Source organism: Aulonocara stuartgranti (assembly GCF_965226115.1).
Source record: "Aulonocara stuartgranti genome assembly, chromosome: 9".
Lineage (NCBI taxonomy): Eukaryota > Metazoa > Chordata > Actinopteri > Cichliformes > Cichlidae > Aulonocara > Aulonocara stuartgranti.
In genome coordinates, this window is record NC_138960.1 from 32035989 (window position 1) to 32062522 (window position 26534).

General features: G+C 43.0%; 1 protein-coding gene across 10 annotated transcripts in view; it reads left to right on the top strand.

Moving 5' to 3' along the window:
- map7d2b (MAP7 domain containing 2b) overlaps window positions 1-25780 on the top strand; it is a 33616-nt gene extending 7836 nt beyond the window's left edge. For 3 of the 10 annotated variants that reach the window (XM_082546312.1, XM_082546310.1, XM_082546318.1), the window contains 13 exons: window positions 4515-4659; window positions 9138-9227; window positions 12632-12718; window positions 14119-14237; window positions 15749-15822; window positions 16067-16260; window positions 16716-16854; window positions 17414-17594; window positions 18111-18215; window positions 19297-19360; window positions 21217-21358; window positions 22307-22602; window positions 23572-25780. In XM_082546312.1, the coding sequence (XP_082402438.1) occupies window positions 4515-4659; window positions 9138-9227; window positions 12632-12718; window positions 14119-14237; window positions 15749-15822; window positions 16067-16260; window positions 16716-16854; window positions 17414-17594; window positions 18111-18215; window positions 19297-19360; window positions 21217-21358; window positions 22307-22598 (1632 nt within the window). In that variant the 3' untranslated portion in view covers window positions 22599-22602; window positions 23572-25780. Of the gene's footprint in view, window positions 1-3917; window positions 4407-4514; window positions 4660-9137; window positions 9228-12631; window positions 12719-14118; window positions 14238-15748; window positions 15823-16066; window positions 16261-16715; window positions 16855-17413; window positions 17595-18110; window positions 18216-19296; window positions 19361-21216; window positions 21359-22306; window positions 22603-23571 lie in introns of those variants that run through there. The other 7 variants (XM_082546319.1, XM_082546313.1, XM_082546314.1 and 4 more) reach the window with 7 other exon arrangements.
- Window positions 25781-26534: the final 754 nt, after the last annotated feature.

Genomic DNA, 26534 nt, shown 5'->3' on the forward strand with positions numbered 1-26534 from the left:
ATAAATAGTTTTGTCTATGAAACAAAAATAAAAACTGCTTTCAATGGCTCCTTTATTCACAAGGAGTCACAACAGCGGGTAGCCTCGTATGTTCGATTTGGCTGAGGTTTCACGCCCTTCCTGACACAAACCCCACAGGGATTTGTCTCCTCCCAGGATCGAACCGGGGCTCTTGTGCTTTTTAGGTGAATCTATAAACCAGGAATAAAACGAGGAGAAGATACCAGTCAGAATCACCTGGAGTTTAAAATGTTTCCTATCCCAAAAGAAGTTTTAAAGTCTCTCACCTTTTAGAAGCAATAACGTTTTAATGAGTAGTCATCGGAATAGTTGTTTTTTTATCTGTTGATGAATTTCAGTTATTCCAGCTCTGCATTGGAGTTTAGTGGTTTTAAAACTAGAGATAATAGAATCCTTAAAAAAGGATTTTAAATCCTTTTTTTTTGCAGACTTATTATTTTAGTGTTTGTCTCTGCAGTTAACTCTTTATAACGCCTCAGATTTATTAATTGGCCTTGTACAAATCAAATTTAATGTGTGTGTGTACATTGAGGTTTCTCATGTGATGTCATGTGCACGCTGCTCGGGAGTTTTCCACCATGTTAGATGTGTGTGTTGTCACGGCTGACCTCCATCATTTGATCATGCCTCCCCGTTTGAGTATGTCGCCGGGACCTGCTTCACTCTGTGTGGTGTGAAGCAGCACCTCCCAGAAACCAAAGCAGAGGAGGGTAATATGGTCAAACCTTCTGTTTATGAGAGGCAGCCAACAATCCCAAAAAGCTGATTCTGTTCATGTGGACGTAGCGTTTTCATAGTGGGAGCAGCTAAAGTGGATCGTTTCAGACAGAGGATAAACTGAGGGGCTGCACAAAGGCTCAGTATAACATAAAACCAGATTATTTTGAACTGAGAATCATGCAAAGCTACTCTAATAAAGCCCAAGAATAAAATATGCAGAATGGATTTAATATTAGTCTGAGGTTATTTTGGAGATAAAAACTGAACCTGGTTCATTTTTGTCTAAATACTATTACTTTGAGTAGTGTTATTAATTACTGACCGTGTCTTGTTGACAGCTCACCTGCAGCACTCGACTCTTTGTTTTATTTGTCTCATGAACGGTTTGTGTTGAATCCTTTCATCTCATCAGACAGGCTCACTTCACATTCAGCACTGCAGAGGTAAACGAGTCCATTATGACTAACTCTGCCACGTTTGCCTTGTAAATCATCTCAATCAGCTCTGCCGCTGATAAATAAAGCAAATTGCACTCTAGTAAAAGTACTCATCAGGAGTCAGTTATGAGGGGACCTGCAGGCTGCTCATCCATCCCAGCCCTCCTCTCTATCTTTGATCTTCCACTCTCTTTCCACATCTTCACTCCCTCCCTCACCTTCATCACATTCTGCTGTCTCCCTTTAAATCCTGACTCCCCCTCCCCCGCAGCCTCTCCCTCCTCCTGCAGTTATGTGCGTGACTGTGCATGCACCTTCACCCCACCCCCATAGTGCTGAGGTGGGGCATTTCCACCCATTCCATATACAGACAGTACACTGAAGCAGTGTTTCAGCTCTGTGCTGGGCAGTTACTCTGCATGGGCCACCTTAATGGTCGATGATTGGAAATCCAGTATGACCAGAAAGCTGAGCCACATAAAAAGCAGACGGCTCACTTTTTACCCTCTGCAACAAACACAGAAACAGCTCAGTGTACAAACAGGTATAATATGAATAAACAAATAAAAAATACACATAAAAATAAATGCAGGGATGATGATAATATTTACCTCGTAAGGCAATGAGAACATCACTAAATGGAAAATGCTTCTCTTCTGGTCTTACATTTTTACATAAATATAAATAGTTTCAAATAAAAGTCTGTTTTCTAAAGAAGGACAATCGGACAACCCAACAAATTTGCAAACATTTAACATTTATTTATTTTTAACAAATAAACAGTTTAAATATGAAAAACAGCAAATATCAAAATAAAACAAAGGGGCCTTTACAAATATACCTGAACCTGAAATATTCTTTAATCTTAAAAGGCTTCAATTTACTGCTTTAATATATCTGAATATAATAACAGCTCATTTTAGATTCACAAATGTGTCTGATTTCTTTAAGGTGCCTGGCGCCTTTATTTGGCATCCTATGACATGTTTATATTCATCAAATATGAATGTCAAAATAGAAATAAGTGTCCGTCACTTAATGACATTAGGAAACCCGACAAAGTCATGAATCTAAAAATGAACCCTAATTAAGTGTTTCTAATACACCAGTGAGGACTTTAATTTTGGTTCCATGAATTTATTCCCTGGATTTTACTTTTCAGGTAATTGACTCCTTATTTTGCCCCTTAAAACATTTAGATTTATATAAATGTGTTTTATATATATTTGAATTCTGCCTTTCTGAGGTCTCACGTGTGCTTCGACGTGGGATCTATGCTTTTCTGACTTATTTCCTGGTGTTGTGTTATTGAGGTTTGTAGGGCTGTTTGTAATGCAGAGCTTTAGTTGTTCTGGTTTTTGTTTAGTTTTATATTGAGTTTTTGCGCCAGGCAACTATTTTGTTATTTCTTTTTGTGGCCGTAGTTTTGTGTCTCTAGTGTTAGCGGTCTTTTGTTTATTTCCTGTTTTACTTTGAAGGTTGGCTTTCTTGGATGTCTTCCATTGGTATTACTTCCTCCTTCATTATTGTCTGTTCGCCCTGATTACCTTTACCTGTGCGTATTAACTGCACCTGCTTGTCTGCACATAAAGCCCTTTGCCCAGCTCTGTCTTGTGCTCTTTGACTTTTCTAGTGAACCTGTCAGCTTAAATAAACGCTGCACTTTGCTCGACCTCTGAACTGACCTTCAACGCTCTTATATTGAACATCTCAAAATAATTGTCAATATATCTCTTTTTCAAATGACAGAGCCAACAAACTTTGTCTTTTTTTGTGGCTGGGATGCCGGCTAACAAAGAGCGAGAAGTGCCGATAAAATAAGAACCAGCCTCGAGCTGTTGTCGAGTGAGGTGAACTTTGGAAATGTCAACATGTCACGTTTGCATGCAGCGCAGAGTAGTTTGGATTTGTCCCGTGCATCTCAGATCTGGGCGTTGCAGATGCTGACGGGGTGTTTTTATTTTAACTGTGTGGTTTATTTAAAAAATCTGCTGTTGGTGCGTTTTTATAATGCAAGAATCCAAATTTTATGAAGTCTTTTCTTGGCTGAACGTCCACCTGAATGGTTGGATTTTTGAGGCGTCACTTGAGGCCACAAGGTGTTTTAGGGAGAAATATTTTCACATTCGCATTTGTATGTATTTTGCATGTGAAATACTCTGCATGTGCATACAGTGCATCTACAGCTGTAAGCACAATAGGGCAATCAGACATTCACTAAGTAATAATGATGCTCTGGAACAAAGGAGCGAGGTCCTCTATAGTAACAACAGCAGAGGGCAGGAGGTTTGCATCCAGGGTCTTTGTCTGTTTTCCCAGTAGCTCTTGCTCAAGGATAATGTTGCAAAACAGAATTAGGTTGCATGTAACAATTTATAGTATTTTATTTTTGATGTGTCAATGTGTGATAAGTTAAAATTGTGCTGAATGGGCTCTCACTCTGTGATCTGGAGCAAAATCCTTCCCACAGATAATAGAACAAGGACCTCACCGTGACTCCAGCATGAAGACATTTAAGAATGTCAATCATTAGGAATAACAGCTGTCTCGCCATAACATTCCTTTAATATTCAACAGAAATGTCTCTGAGTTCATACAGGCCCAAATCCATGAAAGATTTTTATTGTTTTCCTCAAACTGTGAGCATGATGTAAGATTAATAATTGTACCCAGTCATGGTTTACTAATCTGTGTCTGCCAGTCACTCCCCAGTGCCGAGTGTGTGTTTTTATTTTCTAGGAATGGTTATTGTCACACTGCAGCATGCATGCAGTCCAGAGGCAAAGGTAGAGGAAGGCAAAAGGATAAAAGAAATGCAACCAGTATCAATCTCCGATCCACCCACCATCTGTGTGTGTGTGCAGGCATGGTCCCCTGTGTAAACGTGTGTTCATGCATGTGTATGCATGTGGTGGGGGGTGGTGACGGGCTGCATTTTGCTTCCTCCCGTCTGACTAAAGTGCTTCAGAAACAGACTCAGTCATTAGAGAGGGAGTGGGTGATCGACATAGAGGGAGAGAGGAAGAGAGAGAAGGAGGAGTGAATTGAACTGCGAGGTGGGGGAGAGGGAGAGAGGGAGAGAGGGAGCGGCAGACGGAGGAGAGAGAGCGAACAGAGCTGCTGTATCACTGAGTGGCAGACGGGCGAGCGAGGGCTGGTGACCACCAGCAGACAGCAAACAGACGAGCGCGAAGAGGGGCGAGGCCGCTGCCGCTGCTGCTGCATGCGGTAACCATGGCGCAGCCATCTCCGAGTGCATCGCCCGGCATCCGTCGCCGTAGCGATGGCTCGGTAAGAGAATCTCTCTTCTTCCCTGTTTCTGAACGTAACGAGCAGGAGAGGCTGGAGGCCATGGTACGCCGAAGAGCCGGGGGCCCTGAAAGACGAGGAGGAGGAGGTGGAGGTGGAGGAGAAGCCCGGGAGCACCTGGATAACAGGCCTAAACGGTGGACATGGGGAGGACCGCCTGATGGAGTGGAGGGTGAGTACCAACAGAAATGATGATGATGTCATTGGAGGGTGGGTTTGATTTCTAGAACTCGGGGGGGTTGGTAGTGATGGAGAAGTGGAGAGATGTTTCAGGAGGAGGAGGTCTGGAGGTCAGGAGGAGACGGGGGGGTAGCTGTGGGAATAAAGGGTGGAGACGTAAAAGCAGAGGACAAAGAGCAGGTGAAGTGAGGATATAGAGAAGGAGAAAACACAGCGGGGCAGTGGAGGAAAAGGGTGGGGAGGCTGCAATGCAGGAACGCTTTGTCTCCAGACCCCTTCAGGCTTTAGAGAGACTCGGAGTGAGTTCATAAAGCTTCAGCCTGATCAGACGGGGTCAAGCTGTGCCTGTAAACTGCTGTTTAAATGTGCTACAGGTGCCGGTTTATTTTTATGTTTGTGTGTTTTATTTCCGAGCTGGGATGCAGGACTAATTCTCAGAAGACCTTGAACGCAACAAGGCCACACACATAAACAAAGTGCGACACAGGGCTGTTCACTGAGCCAACTTCCATCACTCGTATTTTATCTCTTTTCTTCACCGTCACTCTTTTCTGAGATGTTTTCTGTCTTCTTGTCGGCCCGAGCCTGGCTCTATGCTGTGGTGCATTCATAACGCCATCAATTATTCACAGTACCCACCAGCTGAGCCGGGATCGGGTCCACCAGGCAGCTCCTCTGGCTCCGGCCCGGCTGACTGGGGAAGAGGCGCTGCTCTGGGATCTGTGGGGCCCGGCAGAACGCTCACTGCAGCAGAAATGGCACCAGCTCATCTTACAGCTCGATTAAAGGACAGACACTCACCCAAAGACGCAAAGTGTGTGTTTTTGTGTGTGTGTTTGTGTGCTGCGTATTTTCCTCTGGTCCCGAGCTCCAAAATGAGCTGCTACTTTATTCGAACAAGGTGTTCAGGCCGTGATAGCAGCTGCTGCAGATATTTACCCAACCGGGATCACAGCAGATACACAACCCTGTGAAAAAAAATATTAGGATTTCTTTTATGTGTGTCCATTTTCAAAGGATTATTTCTCCTCTTGTTGCCAAGACTTGGGGGAATAATTTAAAAATAAGCACTGAGATTACGGTTATTGATCCGAACTGGCACCGGGTGATGTTAATACAGGAGCATTCAAAGGGACCCAGCAGTATATCTGTGTATGCGTTTTTGGACAATGGCACTTTCCTTTTTAATGTTGCGTCTGTACACCACCACAGTGGAGTTTAAATCACACAGCCGACATGTGATTGAAATGCAGGCGTTCATCTTTAATCCCACGGGGCCTTGTGGAGCTCTGATCAGTTGTGCAGCATTTGCCTGAGGAGAGTCTAACCCTGTACGCTTCACAACTCGTCCCGCTGCTTCTATCAGCAGTCACATCATCAATAAATACTAGTGACCCACTTCCACTGGCAGCCACACATACACATGTCAAAACATTACCTGCACCATGTTTGACAGGTGATGTGTTATGCTTCAGATGATGAGCTGCTTGCCTCTTCCAGTCGTCCTGGTTAATCTTCATTTCAAAGACTTTCTTTCAGAACTCTTTTAGATGTTTTCTTCTTGTTTTCAAATGGTTTGCATCTTTTTATAAACTCTCTTTTACATAATGTACAGTGGGGCAAAAAAGTATTTAGTCAGCCACCGATTGTGCAAGTTCCCCCACTTAAAATGATGACAGAGGTCAGTAATTTGCACCAGAGGTACACTTCAACTGTGAGAGACAGAATGTGAAAAAAAAATCCATGAATCCACATGGTAGGATTTGTAAAGAATTTATTCGTAAATTAGGGTGGAAAATAAGTATTTGGTCACCTCAAACAAGGAAAATCTCTGGCTCTCACAGACCTGTAACGTCTTCTGTAAGAAGCTTTTCTGTCCCCCACTCGTTACCTGTATGAATGGCACCTGTTTGAACTCATCATCTGTATAAAAGACACCTGTCCACAGCCTCAAACAGTCAGACTCCAAACTCCGCCATGGCCAAGACCAAAGAGCTTTCGAAGGACACCAGGAAAAGTATTGTAGACCTGCACCAGACTGGGAAGAGTGAATCTACAATAGGCAAGCAGCTTGGTGTGAAAAAATCAACTGTGGGAGCAATCATCAGAAAATGGAAGACATACAAGACCACTGATAATCTCCCTCGATCTGGAGCTCAACGCAAGATCTCATCCCGTGGGGTCAAAATGATCATGAGAACGGTGAGCAAAGATCCCAGAACCACACGGGGGGACCTGGTGAATGACCTGCAGAGAGCTGGGACCAAAGTAACAAAGGTCACCATCAGTAACACACTACAACGGCAGGGAATCAAATCCCGCAGTGCCAGACGTGTTCCGCTGCTGAAGCCAGTGCATGTCCAGGCCCGTCTGAAGTTTGCCAGAGAGCACATGGATGATACAGCAGAGGATTGGGAGAATGTCATGTGGTCAGATGAAACCAAAGTAGAACTTTTTGGTATAAACTCAACTCGTCGTGTTTGGAGGAAGACGAATACTGAGTTGCATCCCAAGAACACCATACCTACTGTGAAGCATGGGGGTGGAAACATCATGCTATGGGGCTGTTTTTCTGCCAAGGGGACAGGACGACTGATCCGTGTTAAGGACAGAATGAATGGGCCCATGTATCGTGAGATTTTGAGCCAAAACCTCCTTCCATCAGTGAGAACTTTGAAGATGAAACGAGGCTGGGTCTTCCAACATGACAATGATCCAAAACACACCGCTCGGGCAACAAAGGAGTGGCTCCGTAAGAAGCATTTGAAAGTCCTGGAGTGGCCTAGCCAGTCTCCAGACCTCAACCCCATAGAAAATCTGTGGCGGGAGTTGAAAGTCCGTGTTGCTCGGCGACAGCCCCAAAACATCACTGCTCTCGAGAAGATCTGCATGGAGGAATGGGCCAAAATACCAGCTACTGTGTGTGCAAACCTGGTAAAGACCTATAGTAAACGTTTGACCTCTGTTATTGCCAACAAAGGTTATGTTACAAAGTATTGAGTTGTATTTTTGTTATTGACCAAATACTTATTTTTCACCCTGATTTACCAATAAATTCTTTACAAATCCTACCATGTGGATTCATGGATTTTTTTTTCACATTCTGTCTCTCACAGTTGAAGTGTACCTCTGGTGCAAATTACTGACCTCTGTCATCATTTTAGGTGGGGAACTTGCACAATCGGTGGCTGACTAAATACTTTTTTGCCCCACTGTAACCTATGTTCTCTTAGAATGTTCTTGATTGGTTAGATGTTGTTGTTAGATGTTTTCTTAAGCAAGTAATGAACTCTGTAATCGTCCACTTTAGTTGTCTTCAGGCCTTTTGATGTCCCTGAGCTCACCAGTGTCTTCCTTGTTTTTGAGAATGAACCAGATTATTGATTTGGCCACTATGAAAGGTTTTTTTGTCTTTTATACACCGATCAGTCTTAATAGTCATGACCACGGTCATATGAAGGGAATCACTCTGATTGTTTCTTCATCATGACACCTGTTAGTGCCATAGTGAAGATTATCTGTTCATCGTAGCACTGCTAACACTGCTAACAGCGCATCAAGTGGTCCAAGAAGGGAACAGTGATGAACCAGCGACAGGGTCACATGAAGAACAAAGGCCGGCTCTGCTCCGATCCAACAGATCAGCTGTTATAGCTGAAATTGCAAAAAAGGTCATTCCTGGTAGAAAGGTGTCAGAGTACACAACACATTGTATCTGTTTGCTGTTTCTGTAGCAAACAGCTGGACACAATATTATACAAGTCATAATGTTGTGCCTGATCGGAGAGAGTTTATTTTGGCCTGTCAGCCTAATGACACTCCTTCACTTGCACTGACGTGTCTTTGGATGTCACAGTGACAGTTTCAGTGAACAGCTACCGGCACACTCCACTTCTTTTATCTGCTGAATTTGTCATAAAATAATGAGGAACCAGGCCTCAGCCGGCCAGCTGGTTGTCAGTCAGTTAAGTTACTGAAAATGGGAGACTGTGTGAATCCAATACTCTAATAACACATGTTCACTGTTTGATTTCAAATCCTCTGTGGTGGTGTAAAGAATCAAAACTACAATAATGTCCAGTGTCATTGTTCAGAACCTGTAGATCTGCCTACATGCTGAACATGGTAGTTTAAAAAGTTCTCTTACAGCAGATGTTGCTTGAACCTCCACATGATGAGAACAGGATCTTAGATCTTCCCTGAGAGGGCAGTGACACTTCTTTTGCACATATTCGCGTCACAGTTTTGTGTTTCACTCTCCCTCTTGTTGGCTCGTTTGCCTTTACAATGTTTTTGAACAGATTTTGATGCCTCTTTCACTTTAACCCAGCGTGTGTGTGTGCACCGAGCTTGGTTGTTGTTTTCTGTTTGTATGCCTGTCATGTGTCCCTGAAACAGGTGTGTGTGTGTGTGTGTGTGTGTGAGTATGTAATGCTTTGCTTTCTCCGCTCTGCTTCACCTGCTGCCCAGGTAACCCTAAGACCCCACCCTGCCATGCCATTGGCTCCGCTCAGCCCAATGAGCTTCCTGCTGCTTCCAGTGCCAGCCAGTCCCGTAACGGTACAGACCACATGACTATGTGTGCCACACCCACCCACCGCCACCTGCAGTCGATCCTCTGTTTGCATGTTCGTAGCTGTAGCGTCATCCTGAAGTGTGTGATAGTCGTGTGTATTATATTTCAATCCTTTTAAAAATGTTTGCACTGATTTTTGTCACGACTGTTCTTAGAGGACCTAATAAAACGCGCTCCACCAGCGATAAATTGGAATATAAATCTGAATATTTGTAAACAAAGTTGCAGCAAAAAAGTTTGCACAGGTTTCCTCTGCAGTAAATGTAGCAGCATGTGCAGTATGTTGGCACACCTCAGTGGACGTGAGTTTTGTCAGCCATCATGTGTTTTTTGGTTTTTTTAGCTAGAGTGGCCGTGCTTATATGAGAGGGTGGAGTACTACGCTATCAGCTAACAATAGCTGGCTTTGTTACCAGCCTGCATTCATACAGACACAGATAGCTAATAATGAGTTATTAGACTTTCATTCACCAAAACTGGAGCACAGACAATGTGTTAGTACAATTAACTGCACAGTAATCAATATTATTGGTCCACATGAGTTACTCCAGTTAACTGAGGTGAAGCCTGGCAGACAGCTGCAGCTGCATTCGCCTTCCTCGCCATCCAACTTTCAGTCAAAGCAGCACAAGCCTAACTTTGTCCTTAAAACAATTCTAATAAGTAAATTGTAAAAATATCTGTTGCTGTTATGAAGTAGGAAACTATCCAGAGGCAGCGTTTTTTAAGCAGGCTGTAAACACATTTGTTTTCTGAGTAAAAGTTGTAAATGTTAACATGGGAGTCTGTTGGGACTGACTCCATAGAGAGTCACTCCAAAGGGAGTCATATTTCAGTGCCACATGTGGCACAGAAAAGGAGAATCTATGCAGAAGCATAAAGAAAAGCTGAAAGAAACAAGTCAATATATTCAATTTAAAAAAGGTGATAACGAAAGAAGCTTTTTATTAAAGCTCAACATGCATAGAGTTTAGGTGTGTAATGTATGGTTATATTTACTACATGTACAGGTAACTACATTATCATTTATTATCTGGCCATACAACAGCCTCCACTGCTGAATCTGCTCATCAAAGGACAACATTGTGCTTTAACTTTTCAAAGGTTTTTACAGACATTTTAAAGCTAAAAATGTTCCCAAAAACTTAATGTGTGAAATCTTTACTCAAAAAACAAAAATCTCTGTAGAGCTCTAAATGTTTTTTAACGTTTACAGGAGCTTTGACCTTCACACAGTGGTGACAGCGCTGATCAGAAAGAGTTAAAACCAATCAAATGCGTGACCTCCGACCCACTCAGTGTGTGTTATTTGTGTCAGCTGCCGGTGTTCTCCACCCATCTTCATCAACAGTGCCGTCATATCTCCTCTTACTGTCTAATGAGCATCTGGTTTGAAAGCCCCACCACACATAAGTGCGTATGCAACACACATGCTCTCCCACCCCCACAACAAAGGGCTGCTCCACTTCCTGTCTTCCTGGCCCAAGGCCTTGTTTAGCGATGCATACGTATTTTTCTCAGCAGGGAATTTTGTCTATGAAACACCCTGTTACTACACACACACACACACACACACACACACACACACACACACACACACACACACACACACACACACACACACCATAAATCATAGCAGACTTCACCCTCCAGCTATCTGTGAAACTTATTAGACCTCACACGCTCTCACACACAGACGCCATGCGATCATTACTGTCCCATATCACCGACTCAAATAACCTCCATGGTGTTTTGCACTCAGCCTGACCTGCTGGTGCACTTCCTGTGTTGTTTGGTAGTAATTTCAGGAGAAACAGAGTAAACGAATCAGAGTTTAAAACTGCAGTCAGGACACTGTTTCAATCAAAGAAGTACAGGAGAAATATTTGTCACTTAAAAAGATTCGGCAGTTGATATTACAAGTTACAGACCTCGATGTAAACCATCGGTCTGCTTCACAGAAAGGATGACTTTGAATCGGGCCACAGTTTTATACCCCAACAATAACACATTATTATTACGACTATCTTCTTTAAGAACCAACAGACCGTTTTGTTGTGTCCCTTCGAGTCTCCTCTTCGTTCAAGTCCCTCTTATCTGCTCCTTTCCTGGAAGGACAGAGACAGAAACACCTGCCTTGATTATTAATATTATCCTGATACTGATTCTATTTATTATCTACATTCGGGACACTTCCTTTGGCCCAGAAAATATCCTCCTGACTGTTATCTGCTGTGATGTGTAAGCATGCAGTAAAGACCCTCCGCGCTTCTACGTCAATTCAATATTTCAATTCAGTCGTAACGCTGAATGACGCTTCGACCCTCAAAAACACAGAGTGCCGACTCGGAGTGCACAGAGTGCAATGTGTACATAAAAATCCTAAAAATCAGCTTTATTTAATCATTTTAAATCGTAACAACACTAAGCTGGAAAAAGACACAAATATAAACGATAACTGTGGCTCATTGCTTTCTGTTTATCAATAAATATTTTCTCTGAATTCATCAGATCAAAGTAAATGTATTTAAGTTAATTACATTAATTGAAACATTTGTAGCATTTAGTTAAAACAATTACAAGATATTTTAGGGTATAATTAACTAGAAGAAACAGTAAAACAAGATAATTGGTTAAACTAATGAGGCAACAAAGACTAAACTTAACAAATATTTTAGGAATATGAAAAAAATAAAACAAAAACTGTGACATGACGTCTGAGTGACTGTGAGGTAAAACATGTTTTTAAATCGTTTTTTGAAGATTATGAATGAACTTACTGACAGTAAATATTTTATTATTTTTGTTACTTACTTATAGTAGCTCGCTAAAATAAATGTTTTATGTTAAACAGGTTAACAACACACTCTCCTAAAGATAAAAGTGAATAAAAAAATCATGCAAACTTGGATTATTTGGAAAGAAAATAATCCTTTACTCCTAAAATCTAATCGCTATCCCAGAAAATCCCAGAGAGCAGATCAAGTCTTTGGTCACAAACGGAGTTTTTAAGTCCTGCTTTTGTCCGGTCGCGTCTCTCGTCTCTGAAACGTTCACCTCACAGCTTTATGGCTCTGCAGTCGCTGCTTCGCTATCATCATCCTCCATTTCATGATGAAGCACTTCCTCGTGTGTGTGTGCGTCTCTGCTGCTGTTTCGTTTCTGTCTTACATCACCAAGGTTAATTCATTCAGCGCCCTGCACGGCTCATCGATCAGTGGGTTTATTTTCTGCGTGAGCCGGCAGATTTGTGTTTGTCGTGTGAGGGGTGTTTGTGCTGGGATCGGACGTTCACTGGACAGTTTTACACCGAGCAGCAGCTGTTTAAGTCGCTGTGGTGTGTGTGTCCGTTTAAATGATTCGCTTTTTTGTTTTTGTGTTACTTCAGCGGTTGACTTCCTGTCTCCACCATCTGATCAGCCAATCAACAAACAGCTCTCCAACTCTTCAGCTGCTCTTCACTCACCGGACAGAGGTGAGACTTTATGAACCTTAAACTAAAAATCACCTGAGTACCAAACTGGAGAGCAGGATTCAGGCTTAACTCTTTGTTTCCAGTGTTTCAGATCAAAACAAATACATGTAAAAGTAAAAGTGTGAAGAAGTCGCCCAGATAAGAGTTCTTTCAGCTCTGTGCCTGTAGACCAAACAGACAGTACTCCTGCTTTATAGGTAACAGCACTCTGCAGCATGGATCTAATAAACTTGGGTAGAACATCAAGGTTGATGCATGTAGGCAGTTATTCCTCTGCTGTTTGTCTCCCTGTGCTCCTCCTCAGCAGCTGCAGGACACATCCTGTACAAACAAGCATCTGCTCCCTCACCTGAATCATCTTCTTAGATCAGTCTTTGCTTTCTTAGTCGTTACCTCCATCTCGTCTCTCTGAGCTTGTTCAGGTTTTTTCACAGGTGCCAGTGTTGAGTTGATCACCTGCACGGCTGGTTTTCACACAGGGGGCGGCAGCAGAATTATTTCTAGCACCATATTGTCTCAAATATTTGGATGTTAGCAAATAGCCAACTTGATTCATGCTCAATCATCCAAGTAAAGAAAACCCTTAAAGTTGGTTCTGTTCAGTCTTCAATCTGTGGTGAGTGATCAAATGTTTCTGAAAACACTACGTCCACGTGAGCAGACTTAATTTCCTGAGACATTTAGGTTGTTGATTGGCAAATGATGAAAGAGTTAAGTAGGCAGATACAAGCCGTTGTTCCTGGCTCACCCCACACGGCTGGAGTCTGTGTTTTATTGGGTGAAGGAGAAGGTTTAGACCCCTCTAACCATGCAACATGCAGCTGGATGCATAAATCCTGTGAGATCTGGGAAAACGATGACAAAATGAAAGTCGCCTCAGAAACAAATCTCAGCGACTCTGCAGCACCTTGAGTTTGATGTTGGAAAAGACATTATGTACTATTTAACCCTCCAGCTCCTTTATCCATACATGTTAGGATCCTGCAGGTAACTGTAGGCGTCCTCCATCACCCCTCGCCTAAATATGAACACATCTCAGGCGCATGATTTCCACCTCGAGACAATATCCCAGCTGCATTTTCCCGACATTGTCTGAAAGTCATGAAGAAAAACATTAATTGACATCAATCATCATGTGTTAAAAAGACCAGCTTTTTACTTGTTAAAAATATTTTACTTGTGTTTTTAAGGGACAAAAAGTTAATGCTGTTTTTTCTATCTGGAAGCGCAGTGAGCCTCTCCGGGTTAGAGTCAGCAGAAAAAGCAGAAACGGTTTCTCATTTGTTTGCACAACGTGTCTTCCTAACCGAGCGTCTCATTCTCCTCCATCTGTGTCTCTGTCTGTATGTTGTAAACGTGTTTCACGTGTTATTTCTGTGTGTCCGTCTTTGACCCGTCAGTGTCTTTTGTGTCCCATCGAACAGCTTCATCCAACAACCACAAACTAACCAGGAGTTCCTCCAACCGCAGAAGCATCGCTGGGTTCCCCGAAGAAACATCCAGAGCCAAAACACCCACGGTCAGACACACACACACACTAACATATAACACCACATAGCTCTTTGTAAGCGAGGTGTTTGGAGCTAAAAGGGCACATTAGCAACTGTTGTGCTGTGTGGTAATCTTATAGATCTGGACTCATGAACCTTCACTCTCCCAGAGCTGTGGACTCTGTGTGATGTGTTGCTGGGTGAATCACTTGCCGTTGCTTTTGTAAGTCTCTGGTTTCTTTGTAAGAGGTTAATAACTGCAGGACTGTGTATTTGTCCTGCAGTCTGAGTGTCAGCACTGTAGCCAGGTAACAGGCATTACCTGTATGAAACGTGGTGTTTGGACTCTGGTTGTGTTAACATTTTGACCATGTTGTGTTTTTCTTAGAGCCAGAAGTCATATTTGAACAATAGGGTGGAATGATTATGGCGCGATGCAGGGACACAGAAATCTTGTGCTAAATAACAGACCAATAAAACACTATTTTATTTTTTCTTGGGTTATAAAAGATTTGAATATGTTTACAGGTGGGGTTTTGTGTTTTTGTGCATCTGAACTTTTCTTTAGTTTTGTTCTGTTTTGTCATTTAGCCTAATGTCTGCACCTCTGTTTGAATTTGTTGTTGTCACACTTTTTCTGCAGCAGTGTGTGAACTCTGTTTGTAAAGTACTACATATTTAAAGCTGTTCTTTTTATCTTTAGGGTTAGAGTTATAATTAGAGTTGACACTGCTGATGTCTTAAGCCTCTCAGGGTAAAACTGCTAAAAAAGGAAGTGCATACACATGGAGCTAAGATGAAGATTAGTATACAGCTGGGAGCTTCTGCACTTGTGTTGTCATGTGTGTCAGACAGTGCGGCCAAGCCCCAAACTTTAAACCTTAACATGAGGTACAGAAAAATCCCCCCCATGCAGTCATACCAAACTCTAAATGTCTTTATTTCTGCTGTAAATTTGTGAATTCTGAGTGTGTGGGGACTCTGTCAGAGCCAGCCTCAAGCAAACATTAGATGAGCTGATAGTTTTTCATTCCACCTCATTATTTCAGCCTCAGACGGGGTTCCTGCTCGGTACTGACTAGTTTCAGGATGTAGCTGCAGGATTAAAGATGTGCAAGTTACTAAACTGGGCCGCACCGGTCAAAAAGCCAGTAAAGCTTTCAGTAATGAATTCATTTGTATGCTAACAAACATCTATGCAGTCAGAACTGTTTAGTAACTGTTTGAGATTCATGAAGTTTTATTCCAGCTAACGAGCATGTAAGATGATCCTCTGTCGTTCTGCACTGATGCTTCGGACAGGAAGGAAGGACTCAGTTTTAATGAGGCAGGAAAACGACTGCTCACGTCGTTCACAAACTGATGTTGTAGTCGTTACTGATGTGAGTAAGCTGCATCCAGCATGATGAAGCTTCATCCTGACTCATCCTCACTGATGGGTCTCCAGTTACACGGCTATAACAAGAGCTTCACGAAGTCCTGATGTTCTGATTATCATGTGTTTATACAGCCAGTAATATTTGTGAAATCTGACTTTTAGGGGGAGTCAGCAAACACACCAAGCCGCAGTTCTTCCTTCAGGGCCAACAGCAAGGGCCCTGCCACACCGAAACGGTACACACACACGCACACACACACACACGCGCACACACACACGCACACACACACGCGCACACACACACGCGCACACACACGCACTGTGTGTTTACATACGCTCAGCCTAAACCTAACCACGGGATGGGCATTTTGTCCCAAATATAGTCACGTGCCAGTTTTCTGTCCTCTCATGTCTGAACATGAACACGCACACTTCACCTGAAGCACAGGCGACTTGATGTGACTCTGTTGGTTGCTTCAGGGTGAGGTCCAGCAGGAGTCGCGCCCAGTCTCCCTGCTCCCCTGGTCAGTACCCGCCCTCCCCTCTCCGGCAGAGAGCCACCACCCCCGGCACCGACGAGGTCAAAGGTCACAGCACCCTGGAGAGGAAATCCACCAAATCTGAGACATCGGAGAAGAAGATCCCCAAATCCACCAGCAGAGAACTCAATGCAGGTGAAGACATACGTGCAGCAGTAACTTTACACATGCCGCCTTAACTAAGCTATCAGTTTTTTATTGATGTCGATTGAATTCAGGGGACGGTGATAGTGGTCAAAATACCACCTGGTGAAGGAGAAATCTCCTTTGGTCATATTCAGCATAATTCAGGCGAATGATAAACTCTAAATGTCGAAGAAAAAAGCAAAACAAGAAGGTTTAATTCAACATGTCAAACAGAACCTCGCCACAGAATCTGCAGAGTGCACATCGAGTGAAAACACAACCGAAGATGCTCCTGGCTTTCCTTTCTGTATCTGTACATGTATCAGCAGGTCTTACCTGCAGAGCTCTGGTGAGATGGTCCCCTTAGCTGAGCATTTATGAAGCTGTAATGTTGTTTAAAGGCTTTTTGAAATCTTTTAAACTGTTTTTTTATGTTTTTTGTGTCTCTCCATCCTCCCCAACAGAGTCTCCGGGCACGCCCACAGGAAGGAGCGTGGGTGGGACCACAGACGCCGAGGAGGCATCCAGACTGCTGGCAGAGAGACGCCGTCTGGCCCGAATACAGAAGGAGCAGGAGGAGAGACAGCGGCAGGAGGAGGAGAGGTGAGTGCTCCTCGTACACAGCTGTTCACTGGACCCAGATGTTTCTGGTTTGTTCTGTTTCTATCTGAACATGTGAAACGTTAGACTTATGATTCTTGTTTTTTCTTACAATCGCTGAACATTTAATGGACATTAGATCGAGTTTCACTCATAGTTCCATCGTAGCAGTCAATACTGTCCAAAATACAGCATTTTGCTCCAGTTCTGATGAGGAAAATTAAACACAAAATAGTTTGTTAAATGCAAAGTTTACAGGGATTGTTGTAGATGGAACAAAATGGAGAATATCCAAAAGCCTCAATTTATAAACAGGAGATTTATGGTGTTTTTTGTCCTGTTTATAGGGACTAGTTATGTACTTATACTGCACTTTTGTAGCTGGAGTTATTCAGAGCTAAGACTGAGTAGAAAAAGTCATTGATTTGATTACTTTGACTGTTTGCTGTGTATACTGAATCAACAATATTAACAATGCATTAAAAATAGAAATTGTCAGAGATGATTATCTTTGTCTCGTCTGTGGCGCCCTGTGAAGTTCAGACTTTGTGGTTTTCTGCAGGCTGAGGGCCGAGGAGGAGCAAAGGAGGCAGCAGGAGGCCAGAGAGCGGCAGGAGAGGGCGGCACAGCAGGCCGAGGAGGAGAGGGTGAGGCGGGAGGAGGAGAAGGTGAGACGGGAGGAGGAGGAGAGACGGCAGAAGGAGCAGAGATGGAAGGACATGCAGGATCAGCTGGACAGAGAGGTCCGTGTGAATGAAACGACCTATGATGTGTTTTATTGTTACGAAGGTGATGCTGCTCAGTGTTTGCATAGTTTCAGCTCAAATGAATAATTGTTAACAATGTTCACGGATCACTTTGGCCCATGCATTTGTGTTTTTATTGATGTACTTACATTAAAGTGTCCCATGTTGCTATCCTTACCCTGCTCTGAATACATTTACGTTAGGACTCAGTTTACTATAAAAGAAGGATTTATGTCTCTGAGTGTGTTTAGGTTTCTTTAGTTATGGGTGTCATGTGTCTTGATTTAATATTATAAATGAATGCTAACATGTAGGTGAAAGCTTCATGCCATACGGACACAGAAGCAGAAAAAAATGTCAGAAGAAATATGGAAATAACAAAAATCTATGGCAGTGTTAGAGAAGCAAAGGGGGCGGGTCTCCGGTTCGACTCTTGTATGTTTTCAGGTAACTCATGTTTACACACTGTAAACTGAAGAATAGCGAGAATGTGATTGGCTGCGTGTTTTTCAGAGGGAGGAGGCCTTCCTGCGAGCTCAGAGGGAGGCTGAGAGGAAGAGGCAGGCGAGAGAGCTGCTGCACATCCAGGAGGAGCAGGAGAGACAGCAGAGGAAGAAGGTACCGAACATCTCCACAGACTAATCACAGACTAGAGCTCAGAAAATTCACCTTTTAAGATGTTTTCTCACCTGGGATCCAGACAGTTTCAGGAGACTCAGATATGACGTAGTTGGCTTCAGACAGTTTTTTATTCTTATGATATGTTTAAATTTGGTTGCTGTTCCCCTGATGTGCTGCCCCCTGTTTTCCCTGTGCTACCAGGCAGGCTTTGAGGCTTAGCGGGGTAACTGAAGGTTTAACCCTGGGGTTTTCAGGGATGTGACGATGATTCACTTTTAAAGCTGCGTATACAATGGCAAGAGATCCACTCGTCACACATAACTTTGAAGCTGCTGGTTGCTTGCAGACATTGGTACACTCACACTCGCTCTGGTCTCTTCAGTCACTCACCTGAACGTTATCGCAGTTCTGCTCACTTCACCTCACCAGCAGTTATTTCGCCCCGAGTCATTTGAAGTTTCTGTATATTGTTCAGTTTCACTGGGGTACATCACCACGGTAACGTATACTGGAGAACTAGCCCTCCCCAATCAGTTCTCAGGACAGTGGATCATCATTCCTGGAAGAGAAATGATCAAATCAGATAAAATCTTCATCTCGTGAGGCAACGTCATTCCTTTTTTTCCTGTTGGCTGCGATTTTCAAACAACTTCATTCTTCTGTAGGCATTAATACACGATCCCAAAACACAGCAACATTTTGTGGACCTTAAATCAGAGTCTAAGCCTTCGTTTAATTCTGTTTTTATGTTTGCTTGTTCTTCACTTCGTCGCAGAGAAACAACAAAAACTGTCTTCTGTTAATTTACTGTAACCTGTCAGGCCCTGAAACGACCTTCATGTGACTGCTTACAGACGTCAGATTAAATGAAGCCATACAAGGAAAATTATCCTGGATGTGCTGAACGGAGCTCCGGCTCTTTGTTTATTCTTGGATTTCTATTTGTTCCCTTTTTGCACCGTTTTCAGACACTTTTACGAGCAGATGGATTATCATGACACAACATGAACTCGAAAAGTTTGATGTGATCGTCTTTTATTTCTCTCTGTTAACACCAGCCGTGTGTCTGCTTCTGCAGAGAATTGAGGAGATTATGAAAAGAACAAGGAAGAGTGAAGTGGAGCCTCCATCTGCTGCTCCAGGTAAATGGATGTAACACACACACACACACACACACTACAAAACGAATGACTTAATTTTCCACGCCAGTGCAGTTCAGAGTCCTTTTCCCTGTCGTCCTTTGGATGGGAAGCGTTTTTGAAAATCTAATTTCTCCACCACGATCAGGCCTCTCTGTGAAATTGGATGTGATAACTGGCAGCTGCAGTGTGACTCAGCAGTGTTACACAGGTGGGGGAACAGCACCTCCTGATGGGCGGAGGTGGGATAAATAGCCAACGCTGAGGGGAAAAACTGCAGCGCTCTCTGAACTCGCTGAACTCTCTGACCTGAACGGACTCGCGTGCCGACGCCTTCATCAGCACAGCTGAAGTGAATCACTCTGTAATCACCGCAGCTTTACACTGAAGCAGAAAGATTATGATAGAAAACATTTATAAGGAACATTGTTACACTCCTTTCACTGGCCTCGCCGGCAGGGAGTTCCACCTGGTTTTATGAACATCTTTTAAATACTTTAAACGTAACCGGTGGTTCTGAACTGAAGGAGAAACTATTAAATGTATCAGGAAATGTTTAAGTAGAGGAAGCTGAACACCAAAGCATTCAGGGTGCCTGGTTTTTATTCTCCCCCACGCATCATTATGTGTGTAAAAATGGTTTGCACTAACAGTTGACTGAGGGTGTAAAACTGCTTTTTTAACAGGAATGATTTTGTTTGTTTATTTGATATTTTTAACCATGCACAGAAATATCGAAGTCATAAGAAACTACAGTGTCTTGTACTAGATTTAGCTGCTGGCTCATTTCTATCTGCAGTCACTGGGGAGGGAGGACGCAGAGCGCTGTGGCTCATGCCTAAAACAAAACCTGTAATAAAATCACAAATATCCAGGAAGCCTCGGCTCAGCTCGTTGTGTTCGAGGGCCGGCGGGCTGTGAGGTTTGCAGTGAAGTTTAATTAATGAAGCCTTTGTTGATCATAGTTTCAGGAACGCTGTTGGCTTAAACCTCCTACTCTTAGTGGTTAAAGCCGCTCCCTGCAAATAATTATGAAGCAAGATAATCACCCTGAATAAGGTAATGTGATCATGACGTGCATTTATGTGCATCCAGCGTCTGAACAGAGTAAATCATTTTTGACATGCACAGAATTGTCGAGTTTTCTGGAAAAGTAGGATTGTGATTTGGATCTCTGGATTTCTGCTTTCATCCTCACATTGCTGTGATTTCTCACATTTCTGACTTTGTCGTATTTCGTCTTCCAATGGACCTACCTTCTCACTGACATCATCGTTTGATGTAACAGACGTGCAGTTTGGATAGTTTCACCCCGAAAATCAAAAGAAGTGTTTAAGTGGACATCAATTAATGATCAGTGTAACTCGATTGGAAAGAGATTTTTATCCACAGTAACGTGATCGGATCAGAATCTGGTGTGTTTACATGAAGCATTTTTATTCCAGTCAGACTTTTAATCCGGTTACTTGTGTCATTGTTTGAAGAGTCTATATGTTAACGTCTGATGAATATTTCTGTCTGAAGTTTGGTCTTGAATTTTTGAAAATGTGGAAATAAAGAGATCCTTTGAAAGTCTGCAAATTGAGACAGTTTCCTCCCTTTAAGAAGCGTAAACTATGTATTTGGGAAACTTTCAGCCTTGGTGGAGGTTTGGAGTCTCCACTGTTTCATCCGGATGCTTGTCACCACTGATAGAGGTGGAACATCTGAAAAAGGGTGCGAAATTTACTGCAACTATAAAGCATTTCTCAGGATTCATTTTCAGGAAGTGATGCTGAACTGTGATATCCGAGGCCGGGATCAAACCTTTAGCACCTCTTTTATAACCTCGAGTAAAGACTTCCTGTGTATGTTGGCAGCAATCGAGGTGCGAGGTGAAGGTGCTGTCGCCCCGGAGGAGGACGCCGCGACTCCCGCTGAAGCCCCCGTCATCATGCTGGGACCCCTGGAGAAGAGCAGTGTGGACGAGCTGTCAGATGGGGTCCAGTCCATGGACGTGAGGTAGGTCTCCCCAAAGCGTGACCTGTTCCTTCCTCCTCATCTCATTTAGTCAACTGTCTGCATCTCAAAGGTTTCTGACACCCCAACAACTGAGAACGCTTACAACTCAAAACCACGAACCAGAGGAAAAAACAGGACTCAAGTGCTGGGATTTAAAATGTGGGAGCATCATAATGCTTTAGTTTGGCAGTATGTCATAATATTTTATATTAACTAAAATTCTTTTCTTTGCCTGACAGAAGCCAGCGTTCACTCAATTTAGTGTCAGGTCATCTCTCATTCAGCACTCTGTGGTTGAGAGCGAGCCACTGGAGTTTTTTTAATCCCTTTTCATTACAACCTAAGCAATCATAAACCGTCTATAGCTCACATTACCTCTGATGTACAGCAAGGGTCAGTCTTAGGTCCTATTTTATTTCCTATTAGCAGGCTTCCCCCAGGCCTCTACATTTATCCAGAACAGTCACGTGTCTTTACGCAGCTACACAGAAAACACAGACAAAATCGATTGATCTAAATCACATCAACTATTTTGATCATTGCTGCGGCTCTCTTCCCAAATTTGATATTTATGTGTGAATATCTATGGTTCAGTAAGACTAGAAGAGCTCTGCAAAAATCCTAAAATGTTATTAAAAGGAAAAACATAAAAATTTCCTAAAGCCAAGCTGATCAGCTGACCATTACTCTTTGATCTCTGAATAGCTAATCTGAGCTGCTGTGACATTACAACAAGGAGGTGTTTAGCCCTGCTGATCACCTTTTCATTTACTCTGTAATCCATTCATCGTCTTCTCATCTCACGTCTGGTTAAAGGCTTCATTCTTCATGTCCACAGCCGAGCCTGATGTTTGTGAGATCAAATACTGCTCATTAAATACTGACGCTGCCCGTCGAGACGCTCTAATAAACTAAATGTTGTGTCTCTGTCATCGTTGTTCCTTTAAGCTCTCCATCTGTCTCCATCAGTCCAGTGTCCAGGGATGAGCCAGCGAGCGCCCACGAGTTCTCGCCGGTCACCGAGGGAACAGACGGCTGCCCGCTGGGGCACCTGATGGACGATGACGCCCCGGGGCGAGGGCAGCAGCAGGCTGCAGAGGTGCAGCCTTACCCCAAAATGCAGGCTGGAAGCGGGGTCGGAGACCTCAACAAGAACCTGCTGATTCACGGCTACAGCGCCGCCTCCGAGTCGTCCCAGCTCATCCACAGCGTCGGCCCGAGCAAGCTGGACATCCAGTAGCCAGGTAACAGAGACCCCCCGACATATGGCCCTTTCACTTCTCTCTGTCTGTCTTCACTGCTCTACTCCATCCAGTAAAAAGGCAAATACTCAGTTTTAGACGATATGATGCCATAGAGAGGATTATTTCTACTATAGTCATCCCAGGTTAAGAAGCCACCTGCTTACGAGGAGCAGCCAATCAGAAGATATGAAGGCTAATACAGAGGCCTGTAAACATCTGGACCGTGCACACAAGTGCTGTTATATTTAGAAGTCATCCATTCATGACATAAACACAACATGTTTTTTATACAAATACAAAATAATTATTTAGTGCTGTAAAGTGGTTCTAGTTGACTTTGAGCCTTCAGGCTCCTCCCTGCATGCTGCAGGTGTCTCTGCTAAACAGACAGAGGATGGCTGCTGTCAGCCTGCAGCAAAGTTTACAAGGAATCTGACAAGTGTAAAAATATGACAGATTAAACCAGCAGTTTATCTGCAGACAAACGGCTTCAGTTTTTGTTCTTAATTAAACAGTTTTGTCTCTGTTGTAAGATGAACAGGTGGTGGATGAGACTGACATTTAAATCTGTTGATTAGACGTTTTAATAAAGGTCTCTTACACACTTTTTATGCAATTGTGATAACAGTACAGGAAAAAGGGACTGTACGAAAAGCACCATGATATGACTTTTGAGCTAAGAAGACACTGCAGGACCTGAATCTCATGCTTGTAAATACAGTGAAACACACCATTGTCCTGCCTGCTTTCTTCTGTATGAAAATAACATGCATTTGTTTTAAAGTGTTGGGTTTAATATGTGCTTGTTGAACCAAAAGAATCCGGCTTTTGGTTATGTTGAACCCAAAACTTTACTTACGGACAGGGAAAAACAATATAAATATAAATATAAATACATAAAGTATTTATGTATTTATATTTAGTATTTGCCATACTGAAGTTCTTAAATGTCTCTTATCTCTCTTTTAGGACCTTTTTCAGGAGGCCGGCAGCTAAAAACAGGAGCCAGGAGAAACAGACCAAGAGACCAGAACAACAGTCATCATCTCCACAGGAAACGACTGCTGAACACCTGATTTCTCATCTGTATTACCAAACCACACACACGCATCACTGTTAAGCTTCTGGCCACATTTTAGGGCAGTGCAGGTGGGCAATTACAGCTCTGAGAAACACAACACAGTTTGACCTAATCATGCAGGTAATGTGATATATTTATATATATGTGAATATTATGTTACAGAGTGAAGTTTAGGTCACAGTTTATTCGTCTAAAACCCAAATAAATTCTAACTTTGTGCTGTAAAACTTGGAGCTACTTCCCCTCCACGCCTGAATCCAGTATTTCCCAGCTGCACTGCCGCCAAACATAACTCGCCCGCTTTAATCTGTCATCTCTGCTCTTGAAACCGTTGTAAATAGATGTTTGAGGCGGTCACAGTGGGGACAGGAAGCGGCTCTGTAGCAGATGATCTGGAGGAGAGCCGTGAGACTGATGCTGTTGTGTGAATCTGTGTGTAGCATCCTCAGCTTGCCGAGCTGTTTTATGGCCGTGGTTGTGGGTTCCCGTGTGTTTATCCCACCTCTGACCTGCTCTGCTGTAGATTTCCTTCCATCCTGACGCAGGAGAAACCATCAGAAACTGAAACGATGAACCCGCTGTCGACCCGTAGCCTTTAGCTGTTGTTTCTCTGCCGCTCATCACTGGACCGATGGACCGATTTGAGGACTAGCAACAATCAAACACGAGGAAAAAATGCGACCCTTCTGGGGGGAAAATGCTACATGTCTTGTAATTTAATGTGCGGGCGGGGGGATATTGAGACAGCGTGTTGTGTATTTGTCTGGCACTGACTGTAACCACGCAAGCTGCAGTTTATAGTGTGCACTTACAGTAGTTGTATGTTTGTTACACCGCTCTGAAGACGCTTAAATCCCCAGCCCACGTCCCCGAGTCAAATATACCTCACCGATTCAGAACAGCTTTCACCACCTCGCAGCTCATCACCTCTGAGGCCTTAAACCTCTGTGCAGTCAGCATCCTCCCCGTCACCCTCAGGCACGCCCACTTTCAGCTGATTTTAAAGGCCCGGAGGAGGCCTTTAAAAGGAGGACGAGAACCACAAACACTCCCTGAGGAGGCGTTTTTGCCCTTTAGCTCACACACAACAGGAGATAACCTGAAAGTAAAGGTTAACCACTGTCCAGAAATGTTAGTGTTCATATCAACAGGTAAAAAACTCAATAACCAAACTCATATTTATGGACATTTTAAGGAATTTGAGCTACAGAAAAGCTTTAGCCTTTAAGTCATGGTAATCGCTTTCTTTCCAAGTTCCTTAAATCTTTATTGTTAATTTTTATTTATTCTTGATTTAATGTATGTATGTATTTATTTATTTATTTATGGTTTAGGTTTTTAGGTCCTTAGAGAAGATACTGGTGTAATCTTCAGTACCATTTATTACAACAAAAACAAAACACCTAAATTTCCAGAAGTGTTGCAGAAGACACATGCTTGGTGTCATGAACAGTTGTACATTTCTTTTGTTTTTTTTTACTGGATGAATAAGATCATTTATTATTTTGGCATGCACTGCAGTGTAAGCCTGTGCAGACACACTACAGAGGTGGTGGTTTGGTTTCTTGCTGTGGGAACCGAGGCCTCTTCTGCTTCTCCAAAGCACCACACAGAGGGGAGGAAAGCATTTCCCCGTCACCCCAACGACCTCCAGCGCATTGATTTTTATCATCAGCTTCCCTCCACGTTTGCTCACTGCTCCTCCAGATTGTGCTGAAACGCATCGTCAGAGGGTCCCCCGGGTCCCCTTGTGTATGAAGTAGACATAAAGGATATAATGTTTATTCTAATCTTACTTAAACTCTGTGACACTGCAGCTTGGTGGAATATATCATTGTAAATGTGGTGCATGGAAAACTGCTGAAAACGAACAATAAACTTCATCAAGCCATTCGTGTCAGTGAGCTGGATAAATAAACTAGTGAATGGAAAACTGAATCATTAAGGAAGTAAGGGACATGTTTGAGATGTTTAGTCTTTGACCTTCATATGAAAACGATCTAGTGTAGGGCTTAACGCAGACGCTTTTCTTTATCATTATATCTCACTGTGTGTTGACTTGATGCTGCACTGAAATTAAAAATCACCTGCAAAAACTGGATGGATTATCTTTTTTTGATTTTGTTCCTGACCCCAGAATCAGCTTCTGCATTATTTAACCTCCCAAGACCCGAGCTCTTTCATAGCATGCATTTTTATTTTCTCTTTGCTGTTTGGGCTGATTGGGACCTGATGAATGTAAAAGAATTTTTTTCTTTTTTACCTGATTTTTGTTTCCGAGAAAAATGAGATCCACATACGAGGACATTCGCTTTAAGTTTCGAAAGAACAGTGGCAGTGTCCTTGTAAGTGGATATCAGGCCCTTGTTAAGCAAAATTTAGTATTTTGGTTTGACAACCCAAAATGTCATGTCCACATATGTGGACACCAGATCGCAGGAGGTTAAAACAGATTCAAACTTCCTGTTGGGGTTTTCAGCCTTCAGCATGAAAATGATTTTGATGGAGATTTTTAAAACACTGACTTCTGGATTATAGCAGCATCAGAACCACAAAAACTATCAAATCTGCAAAGCTTTTAACTAAAGGGAAAGGTTAATGATTTTCATTAATGCCAGCTGCGGCCTCAAGGCTGGAGCTGAACAAAACACCCAGATAACGACTGTGTTTATACTGTTCCCCCCCCCATTCCATGCAAGGCCACCTGGGTTGGCTGGAAGACTGTTTACTTAGCCTGGCGGGCGAAGGACACTGTCTCAGCTGAACTCTGGACACACACATACACTGATATGCACACACTGATCCCCCCTCCCTTTCCAAACGCCTTCGACGCTTGTGCCCTACCAGGGAA